General features: G+C 42.1%; 1 protein-coding gene across 6 annotated transcripts in view; it reads left to right on the forward strand.

Moving 5' to 3' along the window:
* The window catches only part of MTUS1 (microtubule associated scaffold protein 1), a 181,370-nt gene that overhangs the window by 138,301 nt on the left and 25,978 nt on the right, over positions 1 to 17,091 (forward strand). For all 6 annotated transcript variants that reach the window (XM_043893909.1, XM_043893908.1, XM_043893910.1 and 3 more), the window contains 2 exons: positions 3,467 to 3,681; positions 14,853 to 14,919. In XM_043893909.1, coding sequence (XP_043749844.1) covers positions 3,467 to 3,681; positions 14,853 to 14,919 — 282 coding nt within the window. The remainder of the gene's footprint in view (positions 1 to 3,466; positions 3,682 to 14,852; positions 14,920 to 17,091) is intronic.

A 17,091-nucleotide genomic window follows, 5' to 3' on the forward strand; every position in this document is an offset into this window, starting at 1 on the left:
TATCTTTTTTTTTTTTTGTCATACATTGATATGAATCAGCCATAGATCTACACGTATTCCCCATCCCGATCCCCCCTCCCACCTCCCTCCCCACCCGATTCCTCTGGGTCTTCCCAGTGCACCAGGCCCAAGCACTTGTCTCATGCATCCCACCTGGGCTGGTGATCTGTTTCACCATAAATAGTATACATGCTGTTCTTTTGAAATATCCCACCCTCACATTCTCCCACAGAGATTATATCTTAAAAGTTCTCATCACAAGAAATTTTATGTATGGTGACAGATGTTAACTAGATTTATTGTGGTGATAGTTTTGCAATATAGAAATATATTGAGATATATATGGTGAACCATGTTGTACACCTGAGACTAATATAATGTTATATGTCAGTTATATGGGAAAAAATGTCAAATTAGATTTCAGATGGTAAAAAAAAATTGTCTTGGGAATTTGAAGCCTTTAACAAAATTTAGCAAGGTAAAATACAAAAAACATTGTAATGGCTTCAGAAGCTTAATTCAACTCTTATGTTTTAAACACTTTTTCAAAATATTGACAGATGCTCAACACAATGTAAATATATTATTTCAAAATCTATGTCCATTGAGAAACACTAAAGTTAATCTCTTTGGACCAAGAAAAGATAAGTTGATCTCCCTATGTTTGACATAGTGTTAGAAATGGAATTAACCATTCAATGAGAAAAACAGATAAATATAAAAGAAAGTATATACATATAATAAGGAATTTAGCCAAACAATGATACTAAGAAAATAATTTCTGTAGATTTGTAAATTGAAAGTGTTGATAATCCAGTTAAAAATTTTTAGTTTCTCAAGGAGCCAAACATAAATATTAATACTTAGCTGCTGCCCAACTTTAGCATAAGAGATAATTTGAAGAACAAAAATTTTGATGCTATGGAAAGAGTACCTATATTTTCATCCTGAGTATAAAAAACATTGCTTAATAAATTAATTTACATTTCATATTTTTCCTTAGAAATAACTTATTAGCACAGGACTAGTTAATACTAAAATTCCCCCTAGAAACTAACTAGGCAAGCAACTTAATGTTTTCTCCAAAAATGTTAATATAAAAGCTCCATTTCTTGATTTTATAAATAACCATATCTTAATGGTTTAAGAACTGATATTATATTACATAATAAAATTGATTAGCATAGAAATCCTAGAAAGAGAATGAAATGTTAAGGATTCAAGAAATATTAACTTCAGAGCAGTAAAGGATAAATGAATACATATTTCAGTAAGTACTGGGAAGACATATGCTATGATATCAGTCAGGAAAGTGAACCTATATCTACATACATTGCAGTGGAAGCTCTGGATGGTCAAGGATTAAAAGAAGTTTTTTGCTCTTCTGTTTGTTTGTATAAAAGTGTATCAAAAGGGATATAAAAGGTAGGTATTTACCAGTATGTAGGTTTATTGAAATGAAGAGTTAGCAGATAATGGGCTTGGGTGAATTAAGTAACATTTTGTTAAGATTCCTGCATAAATGTTTATTTTTGGTTATGTAACAATATTACATCTCCACCCTATCTCCACTTTCCAGAATGGGTGGGAACAGAAGCCTAGGTTCTTGTCTGCCCTATGGACGCTGCCTTCGCCCAGGTTAGGCCCTTCACATCCGTGAACTTTGCCTTGCTATGGAGGGCCACTGAGAGGATTTATTAACTGTCTGGCTGCACTGGGTCTTAGTTACAGTCTGTGGGATCTTAAGTTTCCTGCCCAGGGATGGAACCTGGGTCCCCCGCATTGGGAGCCTGGAGTCTTAGCTACTAGACCACCTGGGAAGTCTAAGTATTTTTACAACACAGTATTTTAGTCATTTTAGAAGTGAGAATTATCAAGTATTAATACAAATACGAGTTGTTTAACCATGGAAAGCTACCATAGAAAAGGAGAGCCCTTTTCCTGTTTGTTTGGGTTTTTTTAACTTAAAGAATATTGAATGTATTTTCCCACTGGTTTTTGGGACATGAATACTGAGGTTTCTTTATTTTCCTTCTAGAAATCACTGTCTTCTTCTAAAAAATTAGAGAAAGTAGTCACCATCTATAAAATGGTCTCAGGTTTATCACCACAGAATGTAGACACTCTAGGGAATGCCTGTGAGAATAAAGAAATATTTATATTTTTTAGTTTCTTATGACTTTATTTTTTCAGATTTACATTTGATTATTTAGACTACTCATTTTAAAAAGTTAAGCAGCTTGCTTTCCTCTTTTTCCAATTCTGTTTGATATTTAAAGTGGCCGAGACATTTGGAATGGTTCCAAGATGGAACAGTTTTTCTGTATAAAATAGAGTGATTCCCAGGGCACTCTGACAGAAAGTGAGCAGTCACTTAGCCTCATAGATGGATTTGGAGTATTATCATGTGCTTCTTAAAAAACAATTTTTTAAAACCATATTATTGCTTGAAGGGGAAAAAGAAACAACAAAGCCTGTATTTGATAGAAAACAGAATAGTATAGTCAAGGGTATTATACTCGGGGCTTCCCTGGTGGCTGAGTGGTAAAGAATCTGCCCGGCCAGTGAAGGAGACACAGGTTCGATCCCTGGTCCGGGAAGATCCCACATGCCACGCAGCAGCTAAGCCTGTGCACCACAACCCCAGAGCCAGGGCTCTGCAGCAAAAGAAGCCACCGCAATGAGAAGCCTGCGCAGCAACCAAGACCCAACATAGCCAAAAATAAAAATAAATAAAAGTATTTTATGAAGAGTATAAAACTCTCGTTGAATCATTTTGCTATATACCTGACACTAACACAACATTGTAAATCAACTATAGTTCAAAATAAAGTAGAAAAAAAATTCTTTTTTTAAAGTATAGTCCGCTTAGCAGTGCATTTAAAGATCAGGGGTTAAATGTGAGTCGATTCTCACTGTATATGTGGCGATTTATCAGGGATTAGGAAATGACTCATGTACAGTCTAAATCTTGGTAACGCACCAGGCCATCAGCAGGGAGAGGAGAGGAAGTTGATAGGAAACATATAGGAAGAGGGAAAGGCATTAACAGTTCGGTCATTTGTGTGTGTGAGTGTTTGCAGCCAGTCTGAGTCAGAGCCTCCAGTCAGGGTACTTGTCACAGCAGGTTTCTGTACCACTTTACCTGGAAAATTAGAAACCATGAAGTCAGCATTGTTTTTCACACAGTTTTCCATGTTTCTGGATTGGTCAGTCCATCTGCTTTATACCTCTCATTCTCTGCCCCGTATACATCCTTTTAAGTCAGAACTAAAGCCATCATCTGTGGGTCTAGTTCCAGACATACAGATATCCGATTAATCCCCGTTCTCATCCATATGCTTTTCTTTATAAACGTAGCCGAAACACTCTTCTGTGGCTTCTTTAGTGTTTAGGGAACCCAGATGGTGTTGGTTAGGAAAATGAAGGTCACGTGTTTTCCTACCTATATCCATTCCTTTTGCAGTTGAAAAGGGCAGACAGAAGAGTCCCCGAAGTCTGTGCATCCAGACCCAGACATCCCCAGATGTGCTGTCCTCTGAAAAAGCACTTGAGTTGGCTCAGTATAAAAGCAAATGTGCGAAGCAAAGTGGAATTATCCTGCAGCTCAAGCAGCTTCTTTCCCTGGGCAACACCAAATTTGAGGCATTGACGGTCGTGGCTCAACACCTGCTGTCTGAGGTAAGGACACAGACCCTCTAAACAGCCTTCTCACTAAGGTGGGGGCGGGGAGGGTGGACGGGATGTGCGGTGCCCACGCTCCTATCTTGTGAGTATCTTTAAGTGAATGATCGGTAAGACTGGGGCTTCCCAGGTGGCGCTAGTGAAGAACCTGCCTATTTGCAGGAGACATAAAGAGACCAGGGTTCAATCCCAGGGTCAGGAAGACCCCCTGGAGAAGGGCATAGCAACCCACTCCAGTATTCTTGCCTGGAGAATCCCATGGACAGAGGAGCCTGGCAGGCTACAGTCCACGGGGTCACAAAGAGTTGGAGACGACGGAAGCAACTTAGTATGCACCCAATTATGCTTTTGTCAACTCACCTGATACCTAGAGTCATTGTAGAGTCTAGATTTCTAGAAATTTGGGCTTGAAACATTTCTGAGCCCTTCTCTTTCTCCTCTGGAATCTCTTAGACCCACAACAGTGAAAACATAATTGCCTGTTCAACTACTATACACCTCTAGGCTATATTAGCACTGCGGATAAAAAAAAATTCATCAGCTGATCTAAGAAAGAAACGAAATTTTATTTGAGCCAAACTGAGGATTTTAACCTGGGAAGAGCATCTCGGAAAGCTCCGAGGACTGTTCCACCCCCTTGGAAGTCGTGTGCATGGTTTTTGAGACACGCTTGACAGTTTACACAATCCAGGTCTGCAAGAACAAAGTGTTAGGTCATGTGAGCCCTCACAGGCTCTCAGGGAATGTTATCTTTGAGGAGTTGCCTTGCTGACGCTAGAATGGTGCTCTTTATAAAGGCTGAGCAGGTATTTCTGCTGATGGGGGAGGTCTGGCCGATGCATAATGCAGATACGCAGCGCACAGTGGAGGGAGAAGGAAGGCCAAAGGACCAAGAGCATTTTATGTTTAAACTTTTCTTGCCTTGCCATACAATAGGACTTTTATTTCCCAGCATTAACTTTTTCTTTTCACTTCATGTTTTATCGAACTATGTGTAGCTTTCCATACCACACAGTGAGCTTAATAGTTTGAAAATGAGAATGATTATAGGTCAAATTTTTGAGATAACTCTCAGTGTTGGTGAAAGGATTCTTCAGAATTTTCATCCATTCCTAAGATAGTGTGTGGTACAACAAACATGAAACAGATTTTCTTTGCTTACTGACTCTTCCCCTGATAAGGATGTCAGTTCAGGAACTAGTTAAAATTCATTGAGAAAACCAAGTTTCTATGAACATATGTTACTGGCATAGCATCAGAAAGTTAATTATTTAAGGGGAAATACTGGGATGAGAATGTAACTTGAGCTCTCTAGGTATTTTTAAATCACTGTTTTAAAGACAAGGATACAGGACATCTCAGGAGGAAAACTGTTCAGTTTGCCTGTTCTGTAGTTCAGTTCAATCCAACAAATCTACACTCATTTCTTAGGCTACTCTGATGTGATCGTCTGTCTAGGGTAGGGGAGACAGAGGAGAATGAGACTTATTCTGTGCCTTTGACAAGCTTCCAGGCTAGTAGACAGTTTAGATCAGTATTTGGTAAACATTTTACAGCTTTGTTCATATATATATATATATATTTTTTTTTTTTAAGGACTTCCGTGGTGGTCCAGTGGTTAAGACACTGCTTCCAATGCAGGGGGCATGGGTTCCATCCCTTGTTAGGGAACTAAGATCCCACAGTGCAGCCTATATATATGTGCTGCACTCTATCTATATATACACACACACACTCTCTCTATATATATGTATATATACACACACACATATATATACACACACACATACATTATATATTTATGCATATATGTCTGTCTATATATACTCTATGTGTCTGCATATATATATATATACACACACATCTTTCACTGAAGAACACATCTTCAGCTCTAAGAATTAAATAAGCTGTTCAAAATTTGTATCCATTGTAACCAGCGATGGGAGAGCATGAATTCTGATTTCTGGTTCTATGCACTTTTTACTTACCACTCTTTTTTTGAGATGGAGATGTAGACATTTATCTAGTTTTAAATTACAGTGTGTGTGTATATATATATATATATATATATATACACATACATCTTTTTTTGAGATGGAGATGTAGACATTTATCTAGTTTTAAATTACAGTAGCATACAGTATTTTTATGGTTTTTGGTGTCTGTGTCTAAATATTTATTTGCACAAATTTTTCCCATTAGAGTTGTCCTTCAGGAACATTATGCTACTGATTTGAACAATAAAATGTTACACAAGTAGAATAAGGAATATGGACCCACTAAAATGTAGTGAGTAATAGGAAATTGCCTTTGTGGTAAATATGGAATGATTAGACACTCAGAACATATCTATATGTCTCATTTCTAAGTGTCCTGTAAAAAAGTTAAAACAATACTTTCAGGTATTTCATAAATACTCTTTTAAAAAAAACAGCTTAGGCTTATATTCTATATGTCTCTCTATCAGTTGTCTTCCTGTGAGCTCAAAAGGGTAGGTATTTTAGTCATTATTATAAGATTTGGGAACAGAGCTAAATTCTTTCTCAAGGCAACTTAGCAAATCAGTAAGAGGTACACACTAGAAAAAAAAATCCTATTGTTTCCCTTCTATGATACCCAGTTGGCATTCAGCTACTATAGTATTTCATATATTTCTTATCATGCTGACAGAACCACTGTGGTATAATCAAGACATATGATAGTTTTCTCTTCTTAGCGGGTGAAGAAGCAGTTCTAAGAATTAAATAAGCTGTTCAAAATTTGTATCCACTGTAACCAGCGATGGGAGAGCATGAATTCTGATTTCTGGTTCCATGCACTTTTTACTTTACTACTCAATATTCTATGCTATTAGACAAAAATTTTTAAATGTATAGGTTAAATTCTGTTTCATCTAATGGAAATCTGTTATTGTTTTTAGAATCTTGACTTAACAGTACCCCATGGTTTTTAGTTAAAACTCCTTCATCTTCAGTATTTTTGTTTTTCTTTATTATGTAAGAAGGGAATTCGAGAGTTGGTTTATATAACCAAGTAAGCTAAATTGGAAAGTACATAATTATTAAATGTAGGGAACAATTTGTCTGTTTAGAGATAAGCCAATTATTTACTATATCTAGCCTAACAACCCCACGTTCAACTCTTCTGGCTCCTTTGTCTCCCACATGAAGGCAATCAAGTCTGATGAGTTAGTTCTCATCCCACTGTTTCTCCCTTTCCTTCATCCTCTTTTCCATTTCTCCTGCTGCCAACCTTGTTCAAGCCCTGGATAAACGATCTGCTAGATTATGATAGTAACTTGTTAACCAGTCTTCAGGCTTGCACTCCTTCCCCTATAATCCATCTCAAGCAATGCTAGTAGATTGATTTTTCCAAAGCACTCCTTCAGTGCTTCTCGACTGTCTATATGGCTGACCTTCCCAATATGGTAGCCACTAGCTTGAAGACACCATTGAGCATTTAAAGCTTGTTATTGTTCAGTCGCTAAATCATGTCTGACTCTTTGCAACCCCAGGGACTGCACCACACCAGTCCCCTCTGTCCTCCACTATCTCCCAGAGCTTGCTGAAATTCATGTCCATTGAGTCAGTGATGCCATCCAACCATCTCATCCTCTGTCGTCCCCTCCTCCTGCCCTCAATGTTTTCCCAGCATCAGGGTCTTTTCCAAGGAGTCAGCTCCTTCGCATCAGGTGGCCAAAGTATTGGAGCTTCAGCGTCAGTCCTTCCAGTGAATACTCAGGGGTGATTTCTTTTAGGATTGACTGGTTTGGTCTTGTTTGATTTGAAGTGTAGCCTGGCTGAATTGAGATATGCAGTCAGTATAAAATACACCTGGATTTTGAAGACCATATGAAATATCTCATTAATAATTTTTCTATTGACTGTATGTTGAATTGATAATTTGGATATACTGGGTTAAATAAAATATATTGTCAAATTTTAGTTTAACTTTTAAACTTAAAAAATGTGGCTACTAGGAAATTAAAACTGCCTCCATGGCTCACATACTTCTTTTGAATGACTCCAGTATGTAATGGGGAATATAAAATTCTCTCTATAATTTGGCAGAAGCTGCCCATTGCAGTCCTCCCTCACTGCCTGTGTGCTCCCGCTGTATCAGCAGGAAGGTAGAGGAGAAACAGGAAGGGATTAACATTTGTTGAGTATTTACTAAGACCCATTCTCACTTATTAATAAGATCCTCTCCAAAAACACAATTTGGAGTTTATAAGTAAGAAAATTGAGCCATAGAGCTGTTAAGTAACTTGACTATCATCAGAGAGCTGATAAGAGGGGGACCAGGACTTGAACCAAAGACTAGGTCTCTATGAACTCAAAATCCCCTACAGGGACTTCCCTGGTGGTCCTGTGGCTAAGACTCTGAGCTACAATGCAGGCCGACTGGTATACTGAAGCTGAAGTTCCAATACTTTGGCCACCTGATGCAAATGGTCGGGGAACTAGATCCTGTGTGCCACAACTAAGACCCAGCACAGTCAAACGAATAAGTAGTTGTTTTTTTTGTTTGTTTTTTTAAAGAAAAGAGAGGGAAAACCATGTCCATCACCTTGTTCAAATCCTCTACAAACTTCCTGCCCTTTTTCATCCTTTGTTTAACACCATTAGTGGGTTACCACCCTTCTCCCTAATACTTGTGTGTTCAGATCTTTCTTGCAGTAGCATCCCATTGCTACCTGGATTTACTTTACCTGGATTCGTTATACAAATTGCCAAAGTTAAAAATGCAAATTCCGTAATGAGGCGGCCCTGCTTTCTGCGCCCCTCGGTGAGCAAAGGCACAGGAGTGCCTGTGGGGTGGACGACAGGAGTCTCCCCTCACCTGTGTTCTCAGTCCCTCTGTACCCCACGTGGCATGCCCCTGCCGCGCTCCGTGTGGTCCTGGCATTTCAAGATACTTTCCTCCCACATGACTTGGCCCCTAAACACAAGCCAAACATTCTGTCAGTTGCTCGGCTGTAGAAGGATTAGATCCAGTAACAGAGAAAACATTTCATTGGGTCGGGCACCCTGAGAGATGCTTTCATCCACAGCAGGGCAGACCCAGTGAGCTTCATGGCTTCCTGTACTGTCCGTGAATTTCATCTGACATCCAATTTGTACGGTCCTAATGCCCATATATTGTGACTCCATTGAATTTCTTAAAACTCAGCTCAAAGACACTCTTTTATGAAGACTTTCCTGGTCCTTCTAATTCTGTTTTTTTTTGTTATTTGTTTTTTAATTAAAAAAAATTTTTAATTGAACTATAATTGCTTTACAGTGTTGTGTTAGTTCTGCTCTACACTGTGAATCAGCCGTATGTATACATGTACGCCTTTCCTCTTGAGCCTGCCGCCACCCCAGCCCTCATCCCACCCCTCTAGGTCATCACAGAGCACCATAGCTCTGTTTTACCTACTCTCTGGATTCTAGGAGCGCGTACATTTCCCTGGCACACACTACTTATTCTTGTTGTTCAGTTGCAAAGTCATGTCTTGACTCTTTGCGACCCCATGGACTGCATCACACCAGGCCTCCCTCTCCCTCATTATCTCCTGGAGTTCACCCAAGTTCATGTCCATTGACTCAGTGATACAATCCAACCATCTAAGCCTCTGCTGCCCTCTACTTTTACCTTCAACCTTTCCCAGCATCAGAGTCTTTTCCAATGAATCGGCTGTTTACATCACCATTTTGCAGCTGTTTTTACAGTAAAGCATCTGCCTACAGTGGGGGAGAGCTGGGTTCGATCCCTGGGTTGGGAAGATCCTCTGGAGAAGGAAATGGCACCCCACTCCAGTACTCTTGCCTGGAAAATCCCATGGATGGAGGAGCGTGGTAGGCTACAGCCCATGGGGTTGCAAGGAGTCAGACATGACTGAGCAACTTCACTTTACTTTTTAAGATAGGCAGCTCACTGAGAGCAGAATCTGTGTCTGCTGCTTTCTTAGGGAACCACCCCGCTGCCATGGCAGTGCCTCATACATAACAGACACGGTGGTGCTACTGATAAAGAACCCGCCTGCCAATGCAGGAGACACGGGTTTGATCCCTGGGTCAGGAAGATGCCCTGGAGGAGGAAATAGCAACCCACTTCACTATTTCTGCCTGGAGAATCCCACGGACAGAGGAACCTGGCAGGCTACAGTCCATAGGGTCACACAGAGTGGAACACAACTGAAGGGGCTTAGCAGGCAGGCATGTGTATCTGAATGAACAAATAGGGCAATAAAGAGGGTGGAATCCCAGATGTAAGGTGAACTTATAAAGTCTTGACGCAAATGTTCTTTGCTCTTTTCTAGCTCTTTATAATCAACCAGCAAATATTTACTGATTGCCTAATGTGTGCAGGGCACTGTTAAAAATATAGTTGGGAAGGAAAGATACAACAAAGGGGGAAATTAAGCACTTTTCCCCCCCCAATTTTTACTTAACCTTTTGGTTCTCTTATGCCCATTATAGAAGTATTGCTAAGTTTTTCTAAATAGTTTCAGAGCATTGAATTGTATGTAAAAGTGGTTGGAAGCCTAGAACTATCACTTATCCATTTGTTGCAAGTCTATTTAATGACTATGACTTTACCACTTTGGTAGTAGACATCATTCATTAGATATCATCATCATTTCCCCTGGAGGAGGGCATGGTAACCCACTCCAGTATTCTTGCCTGGAAAACCCCACGGACGAGGAGCCTGGCGGGCCCCAGTCCATGCGGTCGCAGAGTCAGACACAACTTAGCAACTAGACAACTACAGCAATCATTCATTACAGAGTAGAAGTTCTAATGCTTGTCTAATGAATCTGGTAGCCAATACCACACTTTCTGTTTCTCAAAGGACACACTGTTTTAGTTTTAGTTTGGTCTGACTCTTGGTTTATCCTTGCATAGCTGTTAAGTGTTCTGTGCATGCAGGCCAAGTGAAGGACAGTGTTGATGGCAGTAATCCCAATTTCTCCATAGAAGTTTCCAGGTACCCACCCCACCCCCCACCCCCAAACTTCTGACCAGTTATGCAGTGTGCCTCCAATATTTTTGAAAGTGGAATCTAATGCAAAATGGCACAAGGGTGAATTTTGAATGACACTAGCACTCTAAAAGTAAAAATGTCTCAGACCCAGAAAAGTGGACACAATTCATTGTGTAGTAGTGGGGATGGAGGAGGTCAGAGAGAGCCTCCATCTGAGCCATCAGACCTGACTCTTTGCTGCAAAGTTCCTTGTGCTGTTGACTGCTCCCAAGCTAGCAAATCAAGGCTCACCGATGGGACGACAGCCAGAGACTAAGCGCCTGTGTCCCGGGGACTCCTAATTAAATTATGGTGAGTTCATGTTTTTTCTCCCCCTTGGAGCACTTCATATCTTTAATGCATGAGCATAAAAGCACTTTTTTTCCAACCAGATTCCCACCTCCCTCTCCACCCCCCCCACCACATTGTGTGAAATTCTGCATGTTACAACACAAAGAGAATTAAATAATCTTGTTATCTGGACCATAAAGGTCTAAGACAGAAACACTGATATAGGAGCAGCTAAACAAAAAGAAACAGGCAATCAATATCTAAGTGACAAAATGCATTTTGTCATCTACAAAGGGTAAATGTCTTAAAGGGCAAGCTCCCAGGGGAGTCAGATAGAAACTAACACTGAACATATGCTTATCATGATACGGGTGCTGGGGTCGACGTTTCACATTGGATCAAAAACCCTTGGTTCTTCCATTATCCAGTACCCCGGTCCCCCATATGAGGTCATCTGCCTTGAATTACGGGGCCTGGATGTTTTAGTTCTACATGGGCCCCAATCTTCTTTCAGACATTGTTCCCATGTCTTCAATTTTTTCCCTTATTTTCCCCAGCATCTGGAATGGTACTTGGTTAATTGGCACTGAGTAATAACTTGCCAACCAATTCAGAAGGATGAATGTCCTGTCTAGGCATGTGGGGGAAGGGAGTGGTATCTGTGATTGACTGTTAGTCTTCCCTAAAGGCTTATAAAATGGGTCAATTACAGAAGACCAGGCATTCCAGCTTGTGGAGATGGGACATGCATGGCAAACCTGACTTAGAGGAGGAGTGGGTCATCTAAACAGGAGCTGGGTGAGTGAGGTTCATGGAAGGTTTTTTTTCTTTTTTTTTCTTTTTTTTTTTTAGTGAAACAACTAAAGTGTTTACTAGAAAAAGAGTACCTTTGGATAGACACATGGGAGGGCTCAGAAAGAGAGCGGCCTGTGGAAGTTTATTCTTTATGCACTCAATGGAGGACTCTCATTGAGCAAGGACACTTATACGCACCAAGAATATGGGATGAAAATCTACTAATCCTCTGCAAAACAGTGTGGAGGAAGGCTTTCCATAGTTGAGGATGGGATTGGCAAGGATCAGGATTAGAATGAAGGCAGTATTAATAGAAAAAGTGCAATGGATTCAAAACACATTGGGAAGAAAGAACAGACTGACTTTGGTGCAGCCCATTAAAGAAGAGTCCAAAATGACTTCATGAATTTTCCTGTTACTATCACTGGGATTGCCAGAGGTTGGAAGATACCGATGACTTCTGGGCATTGTTTTCTTAATGTGGACCATTTTTAAAGTCTTTATTGAATGTGTTACAATATTGTTTCTGTTTTATGTTTTGGTGTTTTGGCTGAGAGGCATCTGGGATCTTAGCTTCCCAACCAGGGATCAAACACGTACCCCCTACAATGGAAGGCCAAGTCTTAAACCACTGGACCACCAGGGAGATCCCAGCTTCTGGGCATTGAGGCAGGTTGAGTGCAGTAGAGTTGGGGGAATATCCGTATGGGTACAGTCAGCCCTTGGTATCTGCGGGGTTGGTTCCCGGACAGTCCTCCCCCCAAACACCCCCCAACAACAGATGCCAGAATCCATGGACACCCAGGTCCCTCATATAAAATGATGTAGTACAGCTGGTCCTCAGTACTCACAGGTTCCACATCAAGGATCCAACCAACCTCGGATTTTAACTGTACTGAAATTACTTGTCCCCAAGGCCCCTTTAATAAGCAAAAAGATTGCATGGTAGGATTGCATTGTGATAGGATGTGAAAATTTTCGCAAAATTATTCCTGGAAATTTTATACCAACTTAATTTTGTAGTATAGATATTTTTATTCATGCTTCTCCCCACTTCATCCAGCTTGATTTCCCTCAAACTTTGATTTCTACATCAGGAAACTCATTACTTGTTCACGAAAAAACCTTGGACTCACTAAATTGTGTTTTCAGAACAACCTAATACTGCATTTTAAAAATCAAGCATTTAGAATACCATTAAGGCCAAAATGTACTCATTTGTGCTTAAATTCCAGTCACCGTTAAATGTCCATAACAGTGCTAGTGTATCGTTAACTTCCCTAGCTTTTTAGTGAGAAACTACTACACAGTAAAGGGAAAAAAAAATCATAAAATAGATCTGATCGCCAACTCTCAAATCAGCAGGTCACACTTCTTAAAATGCCAGTGGACCATGCTGTAAGCATTCAAGCTAATTTTTCTGGGAAAAAGCATTCATTTTACAATGTCATGTTAAATTCTAAGTCACAACACGCCATTCATCCCCTCTTTCATAACTCACTTAGCACAAAGATTTTGAAGAACAAATTTCCTTTTTCTATTAGCAAGAATAATCATCTAATGACCTCAGTTAGAGAAGGGAATAAAAAAGGCACACACATCTAAAAATAACTCCATTATCCACTGCAGAGGAGCTTGGTATTTCTTTTCACTGATATTTAAGTAAGTGGCAATCGATCAGCCTAAGGTCTGGCTCTGGTTTCTTATAAATGAAGGGCTGTGGCTTTAAGTAATCGCGGGCTGCCGGTGCCAAAGGCAGAAGCTGCAGCATCAGCTCCTGGGAGGAGAGGCATCCGGAGCCCACACGCCAACCTGCAGGACGTGAGTAAGGCCGGGCAGGACCAATGGCGCTCCTCCTGGCGGAGCTTTGAATGTAGACGGACCGGCCCGGTGGGTGGCGTGGCCACCTGTGCGCTTCTCGGAGGCGCTGGGGGGTGGGGGGAGTTGGAGACAGAAGCTGGAAAATGGGCTGCTCCGGCAGCAAAATGTGCCTGTATCCTCCATGTGCGGCAACAAGGGTAATTCGGATTTGTTTCTAGCGGTTTTCTGGAAGAATGTCAGGGAGTCAGGCAGAGGTTGTCTAATCTTAGCAGGGGGGAATGCTCTGAATGACAAGCAACTCTTCCCCTGCAAAGGCTGGTCCCGTGATCTCGGTCCGCAGCGCGGACATCTAGCCTAGCAAGGCGGCAGGGAGCTGGGTCCTGGGCGGTCCCAGCGGGGGCATTTCCAGAGAGCTGTGAATTCTGCCTTCTCCTTCCTTAAGGCGCTAGTGGGAGGGAGTCTGCCTGTTAAGAAACTGTATCTCATTGCCGTATTCGTACAAGGATGTGTGTCTGTGTGCTTGCTATGAGTTGCTGGTAACTTGGAAATTGTTCTCTTTTGCAAGACTGATCATTGCTTTCTTTTTGGATTCTGAAAGAGCAACCTGGTTTTCTTTGACATGTTTCTCTAACATCTTAGAGAGTGGGTCGGATATAGCATCATCCTTAGAAAATAATGTGGAGCAGAGTAAAATTAATTTCATTGTGTGTTTAAAGGGTTATTATTATTATTATTTTGACCAGAGGTTTACAACAGACTTGTGTGTCTTCCTTTTAGAAGTAAAGGAGTGTCCTCGTCCTGAGGAAAGTTTTGTATTTGCAAACATAGGACAAAGTGCATGGAAGTACATATGTTTAGAACATTAAATATTTATCTTTCACTGATGAGGCCTCCATTGCCCTTGGAGGAGGAGAGTGCATTACGTCTGAAGTACAGTATGCATCAGCAGAAAGGTTCTGGGATTGCCAATGGAGCGTGGCTCAAAGTCAATATTTTTAAAACGGGCCATTCAGTGCCTCCAACGCAAGTTTCGCCAGAAACCTGAGAAAATAACAGACTTTTTGCAATGTGAATTTCCTTAACAACTAAGGGACATCTGTGTTTTTTTAACAACACAAACTGTTTAGCCTAAATGATTCATATCTTGGCTTCTCAATTCTGAGTTTTGTTTTCCTGGTGATAACGAGCGTGTGTGCTTTACTGAAAAGGGACCCTCTTAAAAACATTAGTAACTTGATGTGTGTTTTCCACAGCGAGAGGAAGCACTGAAACAAAACAAAACCCTATCTCAAGAACTTGTCAACCTCCGGGGAGAGCTAGGTAAGAGCTTTTTTTTTTTCTTTGAAGTTCCAGGGTTGAGGGGGACATTGGCCAAGCTGGTTTTCCTCTCTGCGTGGTGCCGGAGTCGCACCCTGGCTGTGTTAGCCCCTCACTCTGGTGTCTGTGCAAACACTTCCTATCGACGTTTCTGTTGAATCTTGGCAGCTCGACCTCAAGTTCACCGAATTCCGGGCACTGATCTGACTATGCCGAGCAGAGTTTCTGATGACCAAACCATTTGTCTTCCTGAAAAGAGAGGGGCAGACTGGCTTTTGCAATTGTGTGAATTCCTGTTAAATAATTCCATCAGGTTTTGTTTATTTATTTTTTTTTCCTGAACCATTTTTCATGTTAAAGAGTGGTGAGACAGTATCACACTTCCTTGAGGGTGGTCTGTGAGGAGAGAGCGTGATGTTGTGAGAAGGTACATCCTGGGCTAATCTTCCCATCCGACTGGCGGTAAGGACCCAGTTCCACCGGGCGCCAGGTGCTTCTCAGGTCTGCGGCCCTCGCCATCCCCCTAGGTCCCCCAGCCCCCAGGCCGAACTGTCTTCTAGTTCTTTCCTGGAGGAGTCCTAGGTTCACAAGACAAGCAGTACTGCCTTTCCTGCCCGAGCCCGCGTGCTGGAGTGGGCCGACTGCCGTGCGAGCCCCGTCCCCTGCAGCTCTAGACAGTCTGCTGGCTGCAGCCACTTCAGACTTTGCTGGAATCGTTCACTGAAAGATGCATTCCTGGCCCTTTGCGGTTTTCCGTGTGTGTGTGTGTAGGTACGTGTATAAATAATGCAAAGGCAACAGCCAGCGATGAAAACGGCATTCAGTCTAGTTCCGGGAGAGATGGCTCCTTTTTCTGTGGACAGCGTCAGAGTTTAAACAGTGTCAATATAATTTGCTGGCACTTGAACATGCTTAAGTTCACCCCCACCCTGCCTTCCCACCACACCCGGTCAAAGATCAAGGAGCCTTGAATGCGGGGTGAAGCCTTGCCTCTGTATTCCTCTTGTCTTTTCACCTCCCGATGCAGAGCGGCGCCGGATCCCTGGCTCACCCTGATGCCCAGCCCGCAGCATCATTTTCTCCTGACCTTAGGAAGGGAGGACTGTTTATGGAAGAGTAATTGTAAGACAGATGGGACTTCAGGACCCCAAAGACTTGAGAGTTCTAGGAAAACAGTTCAAGGAAACCACAGATAAGAAACAACCCAGCTCCCGGAGACGTTTGAGGCTCTCTGCCAGGTCAATGAATGTGACTGCTGCCCTTTTGATTATCCAGGCGGCCAACTTAACTTGCTTTTGTCTGTGCCTTAAATCATGTAATGGATATAGGGTCAGCAGATCAGGAAGGAGGGCTTTTGTGTGCATTTCAGGGTTCGCTCTAACCCAGCAGAGGTGGAGAGGAGCCTCCCTGTGGGTTCACGTTTCAGCCTCCCCCTGCAAGACGAGGGAGACACGCCAAGGGAACAGTGTTCTCATTCAGTCAGTTTGAATGGGGGAGTCCTCTTTTCACCCTTCAGTGGGTGGCACGATTCTGTGCTCCCAGTGGACCCAGGTACTCAGCACCTCCAGTCAGTCACTTAGCCCGACAGGAAGTAGCTGTGGCCGTTGGCACCCACTCTCCATCTGTGATAAGGACCCAGTGCCCTCGTGTGGCTTTCCTGCTGCTTTTGGAGTGTCGGGAGGCATGGTTGGCAGGTCTGTATTATCCGATCACCCAAGGCTGGCCTCTCAGGAAGTGTTGCAATACTGCTGGTGAATCAGATCGAACTGCTCAAGTACCAGCGCAGAGCATCTGGGGGAGGGTTTTGGTTCCATGAGGGGAGTGGAGAGAAGCCTGTAAATCTTCCTTCTGATGAAACAGTCTAGGAAGAATGCTTTCAAAGCTGCCAGTTTAACTGAGGGTAGCATGAGCTGCAAGAGAAAGAAGTTAACATAGCAAAGATTACCGCTCAGTTTTAACATGTCAGTTCAGTTCAGTCCAGTCACTCAGTCGTGTCCGACTCTTTGCGACCCCGTGAAACGCAGCATGCCAGGCCTCCCTGTCCATCACCAACTGCTGGAGTCTACCCAAACCTATGTCCATTGAGTTGGTGATGCCATCCAACCATCTCATCCTCTGTCGTCCCCTTCTCCTCCTGCCCTCAATCTTTCCCAACATCAGGGTCTTTTCAAATGA

This window comes from Cervus elaphus, chromosome 32 (genome assembly GCF_910594005.1).
Source record: "Cervus elaphus chromosome 32, mCerEla1.1, whole genome shotgun sequence".
Classification (NCBI taxonomy): Eukaryota; Metazoa; Chordata; class Mammalia; order Artiodactyla; family Cervidae; genus Cervus; species Cervus elaphus.